This window comes from Grampus griseus (assembly GCF_964374135.1).
Source record: "Grampus griseus genome assembly, chromosome: 13".
In the NCBI taxonomy this organism is placed as follows: Eukaryota; Metazoa; Chordata; class Mammalia; order Artiodactyla; family Delphinidae; genus Grampus; species Grampus griseus.
In genome coordinates, this window is record NC_139007.1 from 55,819,426 (window position 1) to 55,837,236 (window position 17,811).

General features: G+C 35.8%; 1 protein-coding gene across 1 annotated transcript in view; it reads left to right on the forward strand.

The window, feature by feature from the left end:
* LAMA2 (laminin subunit alpha 2) overlaps positions 1-17,811 on the forward strand; it is a 606,716-nt gene that overhangs the window by 151,916 nt on the left and 436,989 nt on the right. The window contains exons 2-3 of the mRNA XM_082668794.1: positions 4,610-4,780; positions 10,807-10,919. Coding sequence (XP_082524920.1) covers positions 4,610-4,780; positions 10,807-10,919 — 284 coding nt within the window. The remainder of the gene's footprint in view (positions 1-4,609; positions 4,781-10,806; positions 10,920-17,811) is intronic.

The window sequence follows — 17,811 nt, forward strand, 5'->3', positions numbered from 1 at the left end:
TTTTTGTGTGTGTGTCTTTCATCATAGTTATGAAAGCTGCTTAAAATTTTTTGTGTACTAATTCCAACATCTGGTTGATATCAGTGTTTGTCTCCATTCACTGCTTTTCTTCTAAGTACTGGTGGCATTTTATTGTTTCCTTGTAAGTCTATCTAATATTTTTTTGTAAAATTGCATTCTGGATGTTGTGAACAATCCATGGTAGGATTCTGATATGTTCTGAAGAATAGTTATCCATCTTATAGTTTTGTGTTATACTGGTTAACTTATCTGGACTGAAACACTCTTGTCTTTCCTATGGAATGCAGCAACTATGATCACTGTTTTGTTCTTTTAGTCCAATCGGGGGTACTTAGAGTCTGCCTAGGGCATATGCATATCTGTTATTAATGAGAGATTAGGGAAGAGTTTATACACATATTTTGAGGTTCCCTGTCTGTGGCTTTCTTTTTTCCAGTATTTCTTCCTCACTTTACAGCAGCTGTGATCATTCTTGGTTCTGTTTTCTGATTCTTCAAGACAGTAAAGTTAAAAAAAAAAAAAAAAAAGACAGTGAAATTGTGGGTTTCTACTTGAGTTTTAGCCACCTTGAATGGGCAGTCTGAGACACATCCATTATCTTCCTTCTAAGAATACACATCCTCCTGGTTTAACTGTTTTGAGTTGTTCTTCAATGTCTTCAAGTATTTGAGATTTTTAAAAATGTATTTTATTTAGAATTCATAGCTGTTATCTGTGAGTGATTTAATTTAATAGGAGCTACTTCACAATTACTGAAAGTAGAACCTCCATATGCAGGTTTTATAGATGCTTCTGCCATTTAAAACCAAAATGTGGAGTTTTAAGGCAATCATCAAAATCATGCAAAATTGTATGAATAGAGCACAGTATGTGAGTAAGCAAATATAGTCTAAAAACATTCAAATAAAACAGTGACAATTTGGTGAATTTTTAAATGTTTGCCATATTGTAGCAAAATTTCTATTTTTCCCATGATGTAAATTTTTCTAGACTATTTACTAAATGTATATATTATAGAAAAGAATTTATTATATTATTCTCTATATAGTATACATATCCTAATCTCCAATAAAATATATAGTATAGGGAGAATAAATATTATTTGTTTTTTGTTTAGACTTTGTTCTTTAAGCCACAAATCCAACTAAATTTACTTAGTCTAGATACTATTCAGAAAAAAAAATGTCAGACATAATTATATTGGTAACGATGACTGGCTTTTATGTCATTAACATTACATGACCTCAAATTAAGAATTTAATTAAGAGGTTGTAAGTCAATACTCTATAAAGGTTCACCATCTATTTGTAGTTCATTTACACTTGCAATGTTTATATAATCTTAACCAAGTAACCCATATTGAATATAGCAATAAATATTGCTCTGCTGCTTTTGAATGGGAATAAATAGGTACAGTCTAATAGATTTAACTTATAATGAAAATGGGCTGCAATCTATAATACAACCTGCTGAAAATTCAGTAGAAGCTCAGATATTGAATGACTCTTCAAATTGGTCGTTAGAAACTACTTGGGGAACTTCCCTGACCAATACACTTTACTGATTTTTTAAAATAAACAACAAAATTGCTAATAAAATTTCAAAAGGCACCTGTTCCCTGATCACAAAGCAAGGCAATTAAATTATGAAAAGGTTAATTTTGAGCACATGATCAATAAATGTAACAGAAACAAATCAATGGAAAGAACTGGAAGAAAATAAATGTAAATTATATTAACATCTTTAGTTTATGATTGGAAAACTCTATGAAACAACAAAGGGGTGGTGACTGGGTAAGTTATTTCTTTTATTAAGTATGTAAATTGATAAGCTCTGCCAAGGACCAGGTTTTTCTTCCTGCCCTGATGAGAATTAGCCTTCTGAGTTAAAGAGCTGAGTTCAGATCTTAGTTATTGATCTTGGTAATTCATAACTTTGTGCATATTGTTTGTCTTCTCTGAGCTGCATTTTCTTCACTTGTAAAACGGGACTAATAAAATCTACATAATGGGGTTACTGGTGATTAAATCATATTAATGAATATGAAATAGCTTCTTAATGTTACTTCTATACTCATAATTCTTTTATAACCATGTCATTTTGCTCACATTTTATTCATTTAATGCTGTGGGTAATTTGGGATGTAATCCAATTCTATATTTTGGAACATACGACATAGAGGAAAATAATTTTCACCAGCCATCTTCCCATCTCGGCTCCCTCCCATGATTCCTCAGATCTGAGAAAGTCCAGGCCTACCCAGCTCCAATTAGGTCTCACAGGGCTGTACCAAAGCAGGGCATGGGGAGTCTCACCCATACCTACAAAACAGAACCCAAAGTCAGGGTCAAGGTCAAGACTAGGCAGAGGTGAGGGAGACAAAGATCACAGAGTAAAACTGACAATGTCCTGGGGCAGTTTTAGAGATATTGGCTCCTGCCTGACAAGGCTTTTGTGTAAGTAAAGTGGCTTTTGTTTGAAGAAGCTAGAAGGGGCTTAACTATCTAACTTCATCCTGCTGGCCAGCAAGGTGTTTTGACCTCTTAAGAACAGGATTCTCAGCATATTTCTTCCTTCCTACTACCTACTTTTTTAATACTATAAATTATAATTTTAAAGACCTAGAAGAAAATCCCACTAAAATTACAGTGACAAACAGGTAATGGTTTGGGTTGATATACATGTGAACCATTGTGCATACTCTGTGTATAATCTGTAGGTAGCTATACTATATCTATATCTACATCCATATCTGCATCTATATATGATCACATAATCTAACAGATTAGAACAGTTACAAATTCAGTCCTCTTGTCAGTCACTTAGCATCCATATAAGCTTTCAGAATAAAGTCCATACTCATATAATATTCCCTCTGCCTGGTATGTTTGTTTTTTTCTTCTTCATCTTCTATATCAAAAACATTTCTATTTCTCCTCCAAGATTCAGATCAGGATCACTTCCCACAATAAGCCCATCTTAATAGTATTTTCATTCCCAAACCCCCAAACCTTTTATGGTATCTGGCATAGTATGTGCTCAACATGTTTTTGTTTTTTTTTTTATCATCTTTATTGGAGTATAATTGCTTTACAATGGTGTGTTAGTTTCTGCTTTGTAACAAGATGAATCAGTTATACATATACATATATCCCCATATCTCTTCCCTCTTGCATCTCCCTCCCTCCCACCCTCCCTATCCCACCCCTCTAGGTGGTCACAAAGCACCCAACTGATCTCCCTGTGCTATGTGGCTGCTTCCCACTAGCTATGTATTTTACATTTGGTAGTGTATATGTGTTCATGCCACTCTCTCACTTTGTCCCAGCTTACCCTTCCCCCTCCCCATATCCTCAAGTCCATTCTCTAGTAGGTCTGCGTCTTTATTCCTGTCTTGCCCCTAGGTTCTTCGTGACCCTTTTTTTTTCTTAGATTCCATATATATGTGTTAGCATACAGTATGTGTTTTTCTCTTTCTGACTTACTTCACTCTGTATGACGGACTCTAGGTCCATCCACCTCACTACAAATAACTCAATTTCGTTTCTTTTTATGGCTGAGTAATATCCATTGTATATATGTGCCACACCTTCTTTATCCATTCATCTGTCAATGGACACTTAGGTTGCTTCCATGTCCTGGCTATTGTAAATAGAGCTGCAGTGAACATTGTGGTACATGACTCTTTTTGAATTATGGTTTTCTCAGGGTACATGCCCAGTAGTGGGATTGCTGGATCATATGGTAGTTCTATTTTTAAGGAACCTCCATACTGTTCTCCATAGTGGCTGTATCAATTTACATTCCCACCAGCAGTGCAAGAGTGTTCCCTTTTCTCCACACCCTCTCCAGCATTTATTGTTTGTAGATTTTTTGATGATGGCCATTCTGACCGGTGTGAGATGGCATCTCATTGTAGTTTTGATTTGCATTTCTCTAATGATTAATGATGTTGAGCATTCTTTCATATGTTTGTTGGCAATCTGTATATCTTCTTTGGAGAAATGTCTGTTTAGGTCTTCTGCCCATTTTTGGATTGGGTTGGCTCAACATGTATTTTATGAAATAATAATTGTATAGCTAAATGCAAAATAATGATGAATGACAGAAGAGAAACCTTATTTATTTAATAATAAATCATTTAGCAACCTAGAGAATACAATGTCTAAAGGTAGAGAGGTAATGTTCTGGGCATGATTGAATTATTTTAACATTTGTAACCTGACAAATTTCACAAAATGGCTGAAATGCAGAATGGAGGTTTCAGTAAGACTTGTGTCAATAACATGAAGATAACAGAAGACTTTTTTAAAAGTATGTTTTAGAGACAGGATTTTCTAATTATGTATTAGAGGTTAAAAATTAAGAAGATAGTTTTAGAATTCATATTTAAGACCCAGAAAGAAAAAAAAGTTTTGCTTGATAACACATGCTACTTATGTAGTGTACTTACTTAAGTCAGATATTTAATTATAACTGATTATTCCCTTTTCATTTAATTTAATGCTCTGGAAAACATCCTATCTGAATTTCATTTTAAAATGCAGCAAAATCATCCCACACACCTTCATTTGTTCATCTTTTTTAGGTTTATTCCCTGCTGTCCTGAATCTTGCTTCCAGTGCTCTCATCACCACAAATGCAACATGTGGAGAAAAAGGACCTGAAATGTATTGCAAATTGGTAGAGCACGTCCCTGGGCAGCCCGTGAGGAACCCTCAGTGTCGGATCTGCCATCAAAACAGCAGCAATCCACACCGTACGTATTTTAGGATGAATTTGTGTGGCACTGGGTAGGAGCTGTAATTGAGGATGTTGAGGTCAAAGTGCATTAAAGTCAAAGGGTTTGTGGTCCCCCAAATTTCTAGAACTTTACTTCCACTGTGAACCTTACAGCCCCTCTCTGTCACTTAACAACCGTTAGTGGAATTCCTTATGTGTAGTGGGTGTGGTTGGTGCTTGAAGAGAGTTTTCTAGCTGAAGACTTGTGGCAGTCCTTAAGTTTATCACTTGCAGAAGATTATCTGAAGATGTGGTTATTAATTCATGTTTTAGTCATTCAGTGGTCACTTATATGCCAGGTACTTTGCTGGGGATCCAACAGGAATAAGATGTGGACTCTGGCTCAGTTGAAGAAGTGGCAGAAAGCAGATTATTGCTGTGTAATGTGGTAGGTACCAAGGAAAGAATGAGCATAGGGGCTTTAGGGAGAAAGGGGAGGGTTACAAATTTAGTCCTGGTGTAGATGAAGGCTTGCCAGAAGTGACATCTAAACTGAGACCCAAGGCCAAATATGAGCTGAGCAGGCAAAGGGGAGACAGAGGGAAGAGAAGGAATGCCAGGAAGAGGTTTCAGAGTAAGGCAGAAAACAGTACTTGCTCAGGGAACTAACAGGTAGTTAGGAATGGCTGCAACTGAAGATGTCAGAGGGCAGAGGGTAGGGATGAGTCTGGTACAGGGCTGGAATCAGACTATTGGTTCTTAAACACCACAAGAAGAGCGTTTCAAGGAGAGGAGTCATACAAAGCCCTCTTGGGTGGCCTCTAGGAACCACACTGATATCTCAGACTCATTCATGCGTTTATTCAGCAAGCATTTGAACACCAGCTACTAGAAATGCATTCTACTGAAGCAGAGTGTTGAATCATACATAGTCCTTGACTTAAAGGACTTGGAGGGGGGAATAGGGGAAACAAAACTAAATTGAGTGCTAAGGGAACATCTAGAGATTCCTGGGAGAAAGTGACCATGTACTGAGAAAATAAGGATTAGTAAGATGAAAAGGGGAAAAGTATTATATATATATAAAAAATACATAAATCTTGAAGGCATGAAATAGCATGATCTATTCAGAGAACTATAAGTAATTAGGTTTAATGAGTAAAGAGTTTATATGGAGAAGGGGAGAATGGTGTGAGATAATTCTAGAGATGGGGGTTGATTTATAGATATATTGATACATTGGGAAATCATCAAATATTGGGGAGATTAATAAAGTGAATAATGTCAATGAGGTGCTTTATAATAAAGTTTCACAATTATACTATTTTAAAATTTACTTAGTTTTTCTTCTCTTTTTAAAAAAAGTTATAATGCTCATAAAACGAAGAAAGCTTTCTCTCACAGTTTATATTTTTTAATCCCAAAAGGAAGTCGGGAGGCACTGTGCATTCTTTCTTGGAGCTGGTTAAAGGGAAGAATGCATAGTCCCTTCTCTATTATACAATTTAGAGATACTGAAAGCGTTAATATGTTTGGAGAACTGGGACTTTTATGAATACAATTGCTGGTCTTGTATATCACAGAATGTTAAACAAAAAGTTGAGAAACCAAAGATGGCAAGCATCAGAAACCTTCCTTGCCTGTTAAGTGACTCTGGTTGTTTTCTATGGTGTAGATTGTTATGGGTGTAGGAGTCGGGAATATTGGAACACATCCTATCTGTTTGCTGTTCTTGTACAAAACGTTTAGGGCAAAAGACCTAGGTCAGAGCCCTGGGGAAACATCAAAAGCAAGAAAATTGAGGTAAATAAATGAAAATAAAATGAATTAAAAAATAAATGAATTGATGGACTATGAGCTTTAGGTTCGTTAGAGAAGAAGATGAAGCCTGATAGGGAGAAATTGACATTGTTGCAAGAATTGGTGGCCTTGATGATTTCACAGAGAATGTGAGAAAGCCTGGAGGCATGGAATGGCTGGGAGGGAATGATGGGGGTGGTTGGGAGTGTGTATATGTGTGTTTAGGATGGGCTGGGCAGAGGAGAGTTAGAGAAAGTACGAAAATCGTATATATGCGTGTTTGTGTGCGTGTGTGCGTATATACACGTATATGTATGTGTATATATGTATGGTTATCTATATATACATATGCATAAAATGGTATATAGAAGACAATTAAACAGATATTCTAAGCAGTAAACTCAGGGCTATACCTTAGGGTACATGTTATCAATGATGTAGAATTTCTAAGAAGGAAAACATCAGTGGGAACTGAAGTAGCAAGAGAAAGTTCCAAGAAGGGCTCTAAAAACCTGAATTACCTGAGATAAGAAGGAAAAGCATTCCAGGAAAGGAGAAAAAGCTGGAAATGTGTAAATAGACAGGATGGAAGGAAGGTGCAGTGATTCAGGTAGAAAATAATTGAGTGGACACTCTTGGTAGCAAAATCAGTGAGATGTATTCACCAAATTAAGTCTACGAGTGACTGTCACTCCCTTCTTCAGAGTTCAATATTCAGCGTCTTTCAGTGGGAGACATCTGTATTTAGGCAATCCCCCCCCATATTTTCACTTTGGGACAAAAAAGTGAATAAACTGTTTTAGTAAAGCAAGACATATATGAGGTATGTTTTGTATTTCCCATTTTATTTAGTTGTGGTAAGTTTTTAAAACTTATCACAGCCTACATTTACTTTGATTAATTTAATTTCAAATTACCAGCTTCATTACATTTCAAAATCCTGTTTTGGAACCAGAAATTTATAAAGAATAATACCCCACAAGAATAAAAAATCTAGCAATAATCCACATGGATATATTTTAGTAAAAGTTGAAGCAACAGATGATAAAATTCCACAGATTTACTGAACAGCTAGAATTAATCTGGAAGGTTGGTACTTAAGTACTATACAAAGAAAAGGAAATTTGCACCTCCTGACTGTTAATAGATTGTGCTTTCCAATTAAAATAGCAGTTTGAAAGATTTACTTCATCAGTGATTCCCTCGCCAATTTTCAGATGCACATAGCCTTTGGATTGACTTGAGTCACTATCCCTGTTGAGGATGTTATAAGTTTCTATCTCTTTTTAAATAAGGGAAGTATGCCAACAATTAATCAGTATTTTCAAATTAATTATGATTCAAGTTTCATAATGGGGATTATGGTTAATTGTTGATTCATCTCCCAGTCTTCCTTTTCATGACTAATTCTCATATCAATTTGACCTGAGGTGACAGATATCAAAATTTCCAATTAGATAGCTTCTCTCACAACTACCTTATGAGCCACAAGTATGATTTGGAAATGTGGTTGTGTGTGTGTTTTTCTATCACATTTTAAACCCACAATCTGTGAAGAAGATTCAGGAGGATGTTTAAGGAATGTTTGCTGTGATATTTATTTTTCTTCAGAAGCAGTGCCAGTAATATTTCATTTATGGTTCTGATTCCCAATGTGCCAATTTCAGCACCCACTCATACCACCAAGGACATTTATTTGATATTTAGTTATGCTTCTTGTATTTGTTGATGTTATAAAGGCCTAACACTTTCCCTAGCTTCAGCAGAACAAGTTAACTAGTGCTAATTATTAAATTTAGTCAGCAATTTCACTTTTCATTAATGAGATAAGGTGCCTCATCTCAGTGGACTGCTAATGTGATAAGACTTAGTACAAAACAAAGCCCATCCAGATGTTCAGCTGAATTAAGTAATTTACCAATAAAAATAGATTATTTTTGTCCTGTCTTATATACTCATGTTACCATAAGTAAATCAAAGATATAAGCCTTTATATTTTCAGTTAAACAGGTTATAGCAGACTATGTTAATAAAATTAATATGTAATAAAAATGTTCACAATCTGAAAAAAGCAAATTTAATGAATATTCAGTTTTTGTAAATTTTTTGAAGATGATTTTACTTTACTATCAGACTCCTATTGCACTGAGGACTTCTTTTTGCTTGGTTTTTATCTTCAAAAATTTTATTAAATGTAATTTGTCCCCAGTAAAGATTCAGAACCCTGCATATTTTGAACAGATGTATAATTAATTCTATGTATATGCATAATAATGGCTAGAATATTAATGGTTTTAATGTTCCTCTGGTAACCCTGTGAGTTGAGAGTTCCCATCCAATTACTGGTCCATGGCAAAATGACAAAATGAAAACAAAATTCCAAATTTTTTATGAAGATAAAATGAATACCTTTCAAAGAATTATCCTTCATTTTAATATTATGTTGTTTTAAAACTTTTGTTGTTTTTAAATATCCTCCATTTTATGAAATAAGTGATATTTTAAATGATAGCAAGAGTAGGCTGAACGCTACTACTGAACGCTATTACTTTGAGAAATAAAGAGCTAGAACTCCTGTATCAAGTCCACAAATCTCTTTCACATACATTTAATTTTTTTTTTTTTACTTTTTTCTGAGAGTTAAGATTCTGGGTACCTGTGCTATGAGTGGAGTTATGTTATCCTCACTTCAAGAATGACACAGAGTTTAAGTGACTTGCCCGTGGTCAGTTAAGTGCTGAATGGTGGGTGCAGATAGGCTGTCCAGCTGCTCCTACTCCAGCACTTCATGATTCAAATCTTATGCTCTTTCATCACCATTATCATTAAAACACCTGGCTAGATTACATTACGTCCACAGATTGCAAGTAGTCCATGATTGTTCCTCATAGTGATATGGCTTGTTTATTATTTGAAATATTCCTTCAGTTTGCAAAAAAAGATTATGTTCTAATAAAGGGGTATTCTTAGGCCATTCATTTGAAACATCTTCCCAAGGAATTAGTGTTATAAAAGTTCTCACGACTGACACTCCAAAGCATAATTAATCAGAGTAGCAGGGGAGCTAACCTCCACTCTATTTACATTTCTGTGGGCAAATAGGCTGACGTCCAAGTGAGATGTTAGGAAGTTAAGAACTCTTACTGCAGCCCTAGGAATAGAAATAGGAACATCCCCAGCAAACTGCCCTCCTGCCTTCCTCACCCGTGCCTGAGCTGGGCCGGATCAGAGGAGGAACAAGTTCTGTTCCTCCTTACTTGGGAAATGAGAAGCACAGATGGCAGATAAGAACCAATGACTGCATCCAAAAAGGAACAAGAGCTTTGGCACTCCAGAGGTAATGGTTGCTGTTGTGAGATGCATGGAACTAAGTGGGAGGAGATGAAGAATGTGTGAGTTTTGAGGATTGTAAGAAGGAACTGTGGGGGGAGGTGGCAACGATCGTCCACACCTCCTGTTTTTTATTGCCAGTCTCCTTTTTAATTTTCACAATACGTCCTGTTCTCATGTATCTGGAGTAAAGACAAGGGGAGATCCATGTTTAGTTAGTAGGATGGAGTTTCATGTGCCAAGCTCTCTTTGCTTGCTTTTATTGTCCATACCCCTCCACTGAGTTAGTGATTATGGGGACAGGCATCGCTGGATGGGAGATTTGGAGTATCTTTCATTATATTTTTAAATAGTGGTTTAAATAGAAAGTTGGCAGATTGAGGACTGACTGCAAAAAGCCTCATAGGATGGATTTGACAGCATTTTCTATTAAAACCAGATACATATTGAATTGCCCAAGTCCTGGTAATAATGTATGTGTCAGAAGGGCAAATCTTCAAGTACCTTTCAACCACAATTCAGGATTTTATGTTTCTGTTCAAAAAGTTGATGTCATACTAGAGCTGCCTCAAACAGTAGAGTTTTTGCTTCTTTGAATGACTGACACACCAATTAGACTTCAAATTCATTTCTTCACACTTAGTTTCTATAGTTATCTTTAGAGTTGCCCGTTTCCGTTGATGGCCAGAGTGCTGCACAGTTTCTTCTCTTATAGTCTTTAACCATTTCACACTACCTTGCGGAGCGCTGTGAAAAAGTCGACAGTAACCAAATTCTGTTAAAGATATGAATTGTTCTCTCTTTATGTTACTTTAATGTTTGACCTTCACATGATGATGGTTTTAACTTAGTTTTACTTTTTACTTTAAAAAAACAGCTATAAATTCTTCATATGATCTTTTCTTCTTTCACATGCTGCTGCTGACTCATTAGTGAGACACCCGATTACAAATGCTATTGATGGAAAGAACACTTGGTGGCAGAGTCCCAGTATTAAGAATGGAATCGAATACCATTATGTGACAATTACACTGGATTTACAGCAGGTATTATGCCTTTTTTTACTTTTCCACTTTGAAATTGGATCTTGGATTTGCTATTTGTGTAGTTAGCAGTTCTTGGGTGAAAGGATACTCTTTCTTATTACCCTCCATTGTTTTCTTGATACAGTGAACAAAGGGGCTTATTCATTTAGTAAATTGCTATTTAAAAATATTTGGCATTTATTTCTAAAGCACAACTATTTGGGTTGGCCCAGAAGTTCATTCAGTTTTTTCCATAACATCTTACAGAAAAACCCAAACTCACTTTTGGGCCAGCCCAATAAAATGAATTCGCGTGAGAGGTTTAGAACTGAATTAGGAGCTGACTCTGTTCTGGCCAATGAGAGTTAATGATAAAAATGTTGATCAATGAAATCTTACATAAAGAAAATATAATAGTGCCATTTTAAAACTTTTAAAATAGTAGAGTGCTGCCACTCTGCCCATGGTGGGTGAAAAGGTTCTTGGATAACAGGACTCTTGAGTACATTGCCTCTCATTACTGGGAGTTGAGCAAGATGTGACGGTTGATTCTTAAAGTTGGGCCAGTAATGAGGTAACAAGCCTTGTAGTTGTATAAAATTGATGTTAGAAGTTGTTAGAGTTTGTGGTACGTAGGTATAGTGCCTTCTACCTTAATTTTTTTCTTCTTTCTGTTTACAGTATTCAGGTCAGGTGGAAAGTATTCATCAAGAATTATTTAGGCTTGCAAATAGGATGGAGTCTGGAAAAATGTTCCCATATTTTACTGTTATTCCAAATACAAAAATTTATTTGATTGACTGAAGGCTGAGACTGGAAATGTTGAACTTAGATGACTTTTTTAACTCAACCTGTTCCTCTCTCACTCTCTGGGATAGCATAGGAAAGGTACTTAGGCATTCCTCCCTGACCCAGTAGAGGCAGAGCAGCAAAGGGGCTTGGGGTTAGTGGAGAGGATATGGCTAAAATAGTTAATGACAGATACCGTAACTGCAGAGCTTGTGTTTCCACATGTGATCACAGTGGAGGAAAGCACTAGCCAGTGGGGGTTTGTCACCTTCTCAGGAGGCTAGATAGGCACCAGGCATTTCCCTAATGGATGCTGTTTATCATCAATAGGATACGAACTACCCACTTCAGGTTTGAGGCCCATTTTGGCCAGGGTGCACATATTCAGGAATTGCAAAGGGCCAGTTAGTGGGTCTCACAGCAGGTACTCTTTCCACCCACTTGGGACTCCTCAGGACTTGAGCAACAGGGTAGCAGCAGGGACTCAGTGCTGCAGCTAAACTGCCAACTGGTATGTATTTATTTCTACCCATACCAGCAGCTGAATGTCAGCCTTGAGTTAACAGTATTTCTCAGGAAATCTCAGAGCACAATCAGGGAAAGCAGGCAAACTACTACGTTGATCAATTATGCTTTAGTTCAATGAAGTCTTATGCATGAATTTCCTGAAAATCCTAGCCTCGAAATGGACTTTATCCCTCTCTGGATAAAGACAACTTGGTCCTTTGCCAGTCACAGCAGTTGTCCCCCATCATGTGGTCATTGAAAGTTGCAATCCAACTTTCCAATCAGGAGTGAGTCTGCTGTCTATTACCTTGGGTCATCTCCTGGGATAGGGAATCAGTAAATAGTGATGGTTCATTGCTCTGGTTTACTTTCTGCCTATTCTTTTAAATCACACATGGAGCAGGAGACTCAATTGTTAATATAATTTGCACAAGTCACTTATACTATCCTTTGAGCTCAACCCTCTTCCCTTTTAGTTTAATGGCCTTCAGAGGTGTGAATATTCAAGACATCTTTTATAGTTCAGTCTTCATAACAAGTGGCAGGAATCTGTTCATAAGATCAGTTTACCGGTCTCCAGAGTCTGGAGTACACCTCATGGAAGTGGCACAGATGTGTCCTCGTATGGCCTCATATCCCAGAATGGCACCCACCCATGCCCTTATTCACTTCAGCCCTCTCTTACCTCCTGTAAATCAACTCATCATGTGTTTAAGAGAAGCAGAACACAGCCTATAAAATAAAATAAATCCTTATTTCTACTTGTCTCAAGATTTTAATTTAGTCAGTGATTTAATAATGTAAAAAGCTAAGCAGATTTTGTAATCAGATTTTATAAGGGAATTCCACAGACAGAAAGGGGAATTAGACCTCTTATTTAGCCTCAGGCTTTGGAGGAACAAACTGTGGAACAGGTTCTTAAACCTATTCAATTAAGGGGCAAATCTGCAGGAAGTCATGTTACAATGCATTGGCAACAGAGAAAATGTGGACATCCTTATTATATCATTTACTTCTTACAATTAGCTGATAAGGCAGCTAGTATTATTACCCCTCTTTAATAGTTGAAGAACACTAAGACTTAGAAAAATTAAGTGACTTGGGCTTCTTACTAAAGTCTTTTATGGACAGGGCTGGGATTTCATCCAGAGTTGTATGAATCCAGACGCCAAACTATGCCAGTATTTCCTAAACTGGGATTGGAAGACCTAATTTAGGGAGAATTTTTGGTATATAATTTCAAGGGGTCCATACATTGTTTGGGTTTAAGGAATACTGGGTTATCATCTCCTGGCTTACACAGGAGAATATAGCCAAAGTCTGTTTTGTCATAAAACAAGGACTAGATCTCTCATTTTCTACTACACTTTAGCATATCTCTAAAACAGCATAACTTCAGTCTTTTTCACCTACAGCATGAAGGATTAATAGGTTTTTCATCATAATATGAGCTATTATTCAGCTGGGAGGCAAGGGCAGTAGTTTCATAATGAATAGGTAAATATCACTAAATGTTTGTTTGTCATTCATTCAGCAAGAGGTTTGACCATTTATTAGTTCTCCTTTTTATTTTGAGATGCATGAATTTCAACAAGTGCCGGTTTTTTGTTGTTGATATATACTTGGCTCCTCTGTGGAATACTTTTAATAAGCTACTATTTTAAATAAAGTTCACCATTGGATTTCCTTGATTGAATCATTACAGATTACACTGGGAAATTTCTTTTACGTTTTATCATTCAAGATGAGCCCTAGAAAAATATAACTTACTGAGAAGAAAGTAGGTACTTATTTTATAGATGGTTTTTAGATTTTTATTACTAAGGGATTATTAACTTTTCCCAATACTACTATTTACTCACAGCATATCTTGAGCAAATAATTTAATCATGCTGTGCCCCAAGTTCTAGATTAGTAAAATAAATATTATAATATCATGGCAAGAAATTGAAATAACGATAATAGCAATACAACTAAATTACATCTGACAATTACAGTTATCATTACAGCATAATCTCAAAGAGAAGCTTAGCTGTTCCAATGATGTGTAGGCAAAACCCCAGTATAGTGGTAAATAAAAATATACGTAAATTTAAAAGACAATAATAGGAAATTGAAGGTTAATAGGATGTCCAAAATATTCCATTTTAGTCCCTTTCCAACCGGATTTTCATGACAATATATATTATAATATATGATCTCATTTTATTACTTTTAAAAATCTGGTCATTTTTAGGGCTTCCCTGGTGGCGCAGTGGTTGAGAGTCCGCCTGCCGATGCAGGGGACACGGGTTCGTGCCCCGGTCCGGGAAGATCCCACATGCCGCGAAGCGGCTAGGCCCATGAGCCATGGCCGCTGAGCCTGCGCGTCCGGAGCCTGTGCTCCGCAACGGGAGAGGCCACAACAGTGAGAGGCCCGCGTACCGCAAAAAAAAAAAAAAAAAAAAAAAAAAAATCTGGCCATTTTCTTAGGCTTTCCCTTTGATTTGTTTAGGAAGAAAATTGATTGGCAAGTGGGTTAAAATACAGAGGGGCAGCTTTTTAATAGACCTTTAAAAAACGTACATTGAGTCATATTCACTCCTGGATAATCCAGGTATGCCATGGAATTAGTTATGCTCATGTGTAGGAATCTCCTTTATCTCAATACATAATTCCCTTCTCTTCCTGGTTTATCCCCCAAAACTAAAAATGCATTTATCAAGAAAAATTGTCTTACAGCTACAGAGATCAAGTTCCACATGTTCTTGACCTAAATGTTTTATTCATTGACCTTATAGAGACATATCTAGTGAGATAGGTTAACAGTTTAAAGTGAGAGTTGTGTTTTGGAGGAGGATGAATTAATATTTCTATACAAATATTGTTATACTTTTGGAATGTGTGTGAATAGCATAAAACCATTTTTCCTTGAACTGTTAATAATTAATCCCTCATATAATAATAAAGCATGAAAAAAGTGAGATAGATACAATTAATTATTAAATATTCAACAGGTAGAAAGAAGTATAAATGACATTCCTACATTTAATAACCCATTATCTAAATAAGGAAGATACACGTGATATATTAAAAAGCGAAACAAGATTTACATAGCTCTGGTTGAATATGGTTCTGTTCAATACAGTCTATTTGATCTGTCTCCTGGAGACAGAGCTCTATGAAGGATTTAGCCCATGGCATGGTGATTAGATGTATTCCCCTGTTGTCCTTCTGGATTGAGCATTCTTGAAGGCAGAGTTCTCAGACTGTTTCTACCCACCATGGCACTCAGCATCTAGCAGGAACTCAGCAGATTTGATGAAAGAATGGTTCATGGTTGCTCTTCAAATCACTGAATTTTTTCTTGGTATTATTTGCATTACTGCTAAATTGATGAATATAAAACTAACTACAGTGGAGATTATAATCTACACGTTCAAAATGTCCTACATGATACGTCTTGTTTAGTATAGCAGAATATAATTAAATATAATATAATATAATTCTTTACCTGCTTTAGTTTTTTTTTAAGATCATTGATTCAATGTCACAAGTAGGATCTGTGGTTAATTAGAAAGTGTAACCTCTCTCACTAAATGAATTTGTGCTGATCTTTTAATCATTAATAAAGGTGACTACCAGCTTTACTGTCTGTATTGTGCAGAGCATTAGTTGTAATTTTCTCCCCTTCAGTCTACTTTCAACACTGCACTCACATTGATTTTAGTACCAAATTGGATCAGATCACTCCTTCCACTAAAACCCTCTAATGGCACTCAGTGGAAAAAGCACAATTACCCACAAGAATTTACCTCACCCCCTTTCATCCCTGGCCTCAATCTCCCCTCTTCAGTTGCCCCACTGGCTACTTCACTGAGTCTTGAAGTCCTTTGCACTTGTGGTTCCTTGTGTTGGAATTGTTTTCCCTAATTTCCATACAGTCTGTTTCATTTCCTTTGGATTTTTATTCAAGTGTCATATTCATAGCAAGGACCTCCTTGATAATCCTATTGAAAATTACAAATCCCTCCCTATTTCCTAACCCATTTCCCTGCTTTATTTTTCTCCATAAAGTACATGGCTGTCTAACTTACTACATGTATTTTACTACAGCTCTTCCTCGACTTATGATGGAATCACATCCCAATAAACTGATTGCAAATTGAAAATATTGTAAGTTAAAAATGCATTTAATACACCAAACATCATAGCTCAGCCTAGCCTACCTTAAACATGCTCAGAACACTTACATTAGCCTACAATTGGGCAAAACCACCTAACACAGGCATACTTTATAATAAATTGTTAAATATTTCACCAATAATTTATTGAATGCTGTACTAAAAATGAAAAACAGAATGGGTGTGTGGGTACAAAGTGGTTGAAAGTGTATCAGTTGCTTACCTTCCTGATCCCGTGGCTGACTGCGTCTTGCTGCTCACGGCCACTGCCCAGCATCACAAGAGAGCATCATACCACATATTGCTAGCCTGGAAAAGATACAAATTCAAAATCTGAAGTGAAGCATAGTAAGTCCAAGACCATCTGTATTTATATTGAATGTTGTTTATCTCCCCATTTAAAATGCAGTTTTCATGAGAGTGGAGATAGTTGTTTGTTGTTTTTTTGAATTGCTGCATTCTAAGCACTTGGAATAATACACAGCATATAAGAGGTACTCTATAGATTTATATTAAATGAATAAATGATTGAATGAATAAACAATCAAAACACCAATTCATAGTGTAAGAATCATATTAAAGCTGAAAATGAAACAAAGGAAGAAATATTCTTACTGTATTTCTTATGATAAAATATGCTATGCATTTTCAAATTTATGATTTCTCCTTTAAGTCTCCGGCTAAATAGCATGAAGTAAATTTTCTCACTAATCCTTTTACTAAACATGTTCTAAACTTCGGTCATATTTGTCACTCTCTGTGTGACTTTACCACATTTATAGCTTTATTTGGGAAAAGCAGATTTTAATCAATTTAACTCTTCATTTGTAACAGAGAAGTCTAGGACTGTAATTTTTTAATTGATATTTAAAAATTTCCCAGTTGAAAAAAGTAGAAGTATAAAAGGGGGAAAGTGCCACCAGAATGCTGTTTAAACAAGATTCTAGACAAAAGATATTATGTATTTTGATATAAATAGCTAATAAACTAAATTCTAGCAATATCATGAAAACGTAAATGTTTTGGAGATGCAGATCCTATTTCAAATGGTGTCAAGATGACTACCCTGGAAAATGATTCTTGAAACCAGGGAATAAATTCATGAATTTTTTAAAAATAGAAATAATAATACATAATTAAAAGATCTGTTAAATATCTGTGGGAAAAGATCTGTTAAAAATTTTAAATCATACTGATTCTGTTATGCAAAGTCTGAAGAGGACTGACTAAAAGAGACTGAATGTGGGCAATTTTTCACAGCTGTCTGATGACTTTCACACATGAAACACAACTGTATTTCCTCATGTTGGTGGAATATTGTGTATTGTCCCATTTTATTCTTGAAGTCTAAGTTTTTACTTATTATATTTATATATGCTTATATATATAATTATACTTATATATAGTTATATATCATATGCACATATAAATTAGAGTTTTTTCCTAGAAGTTGA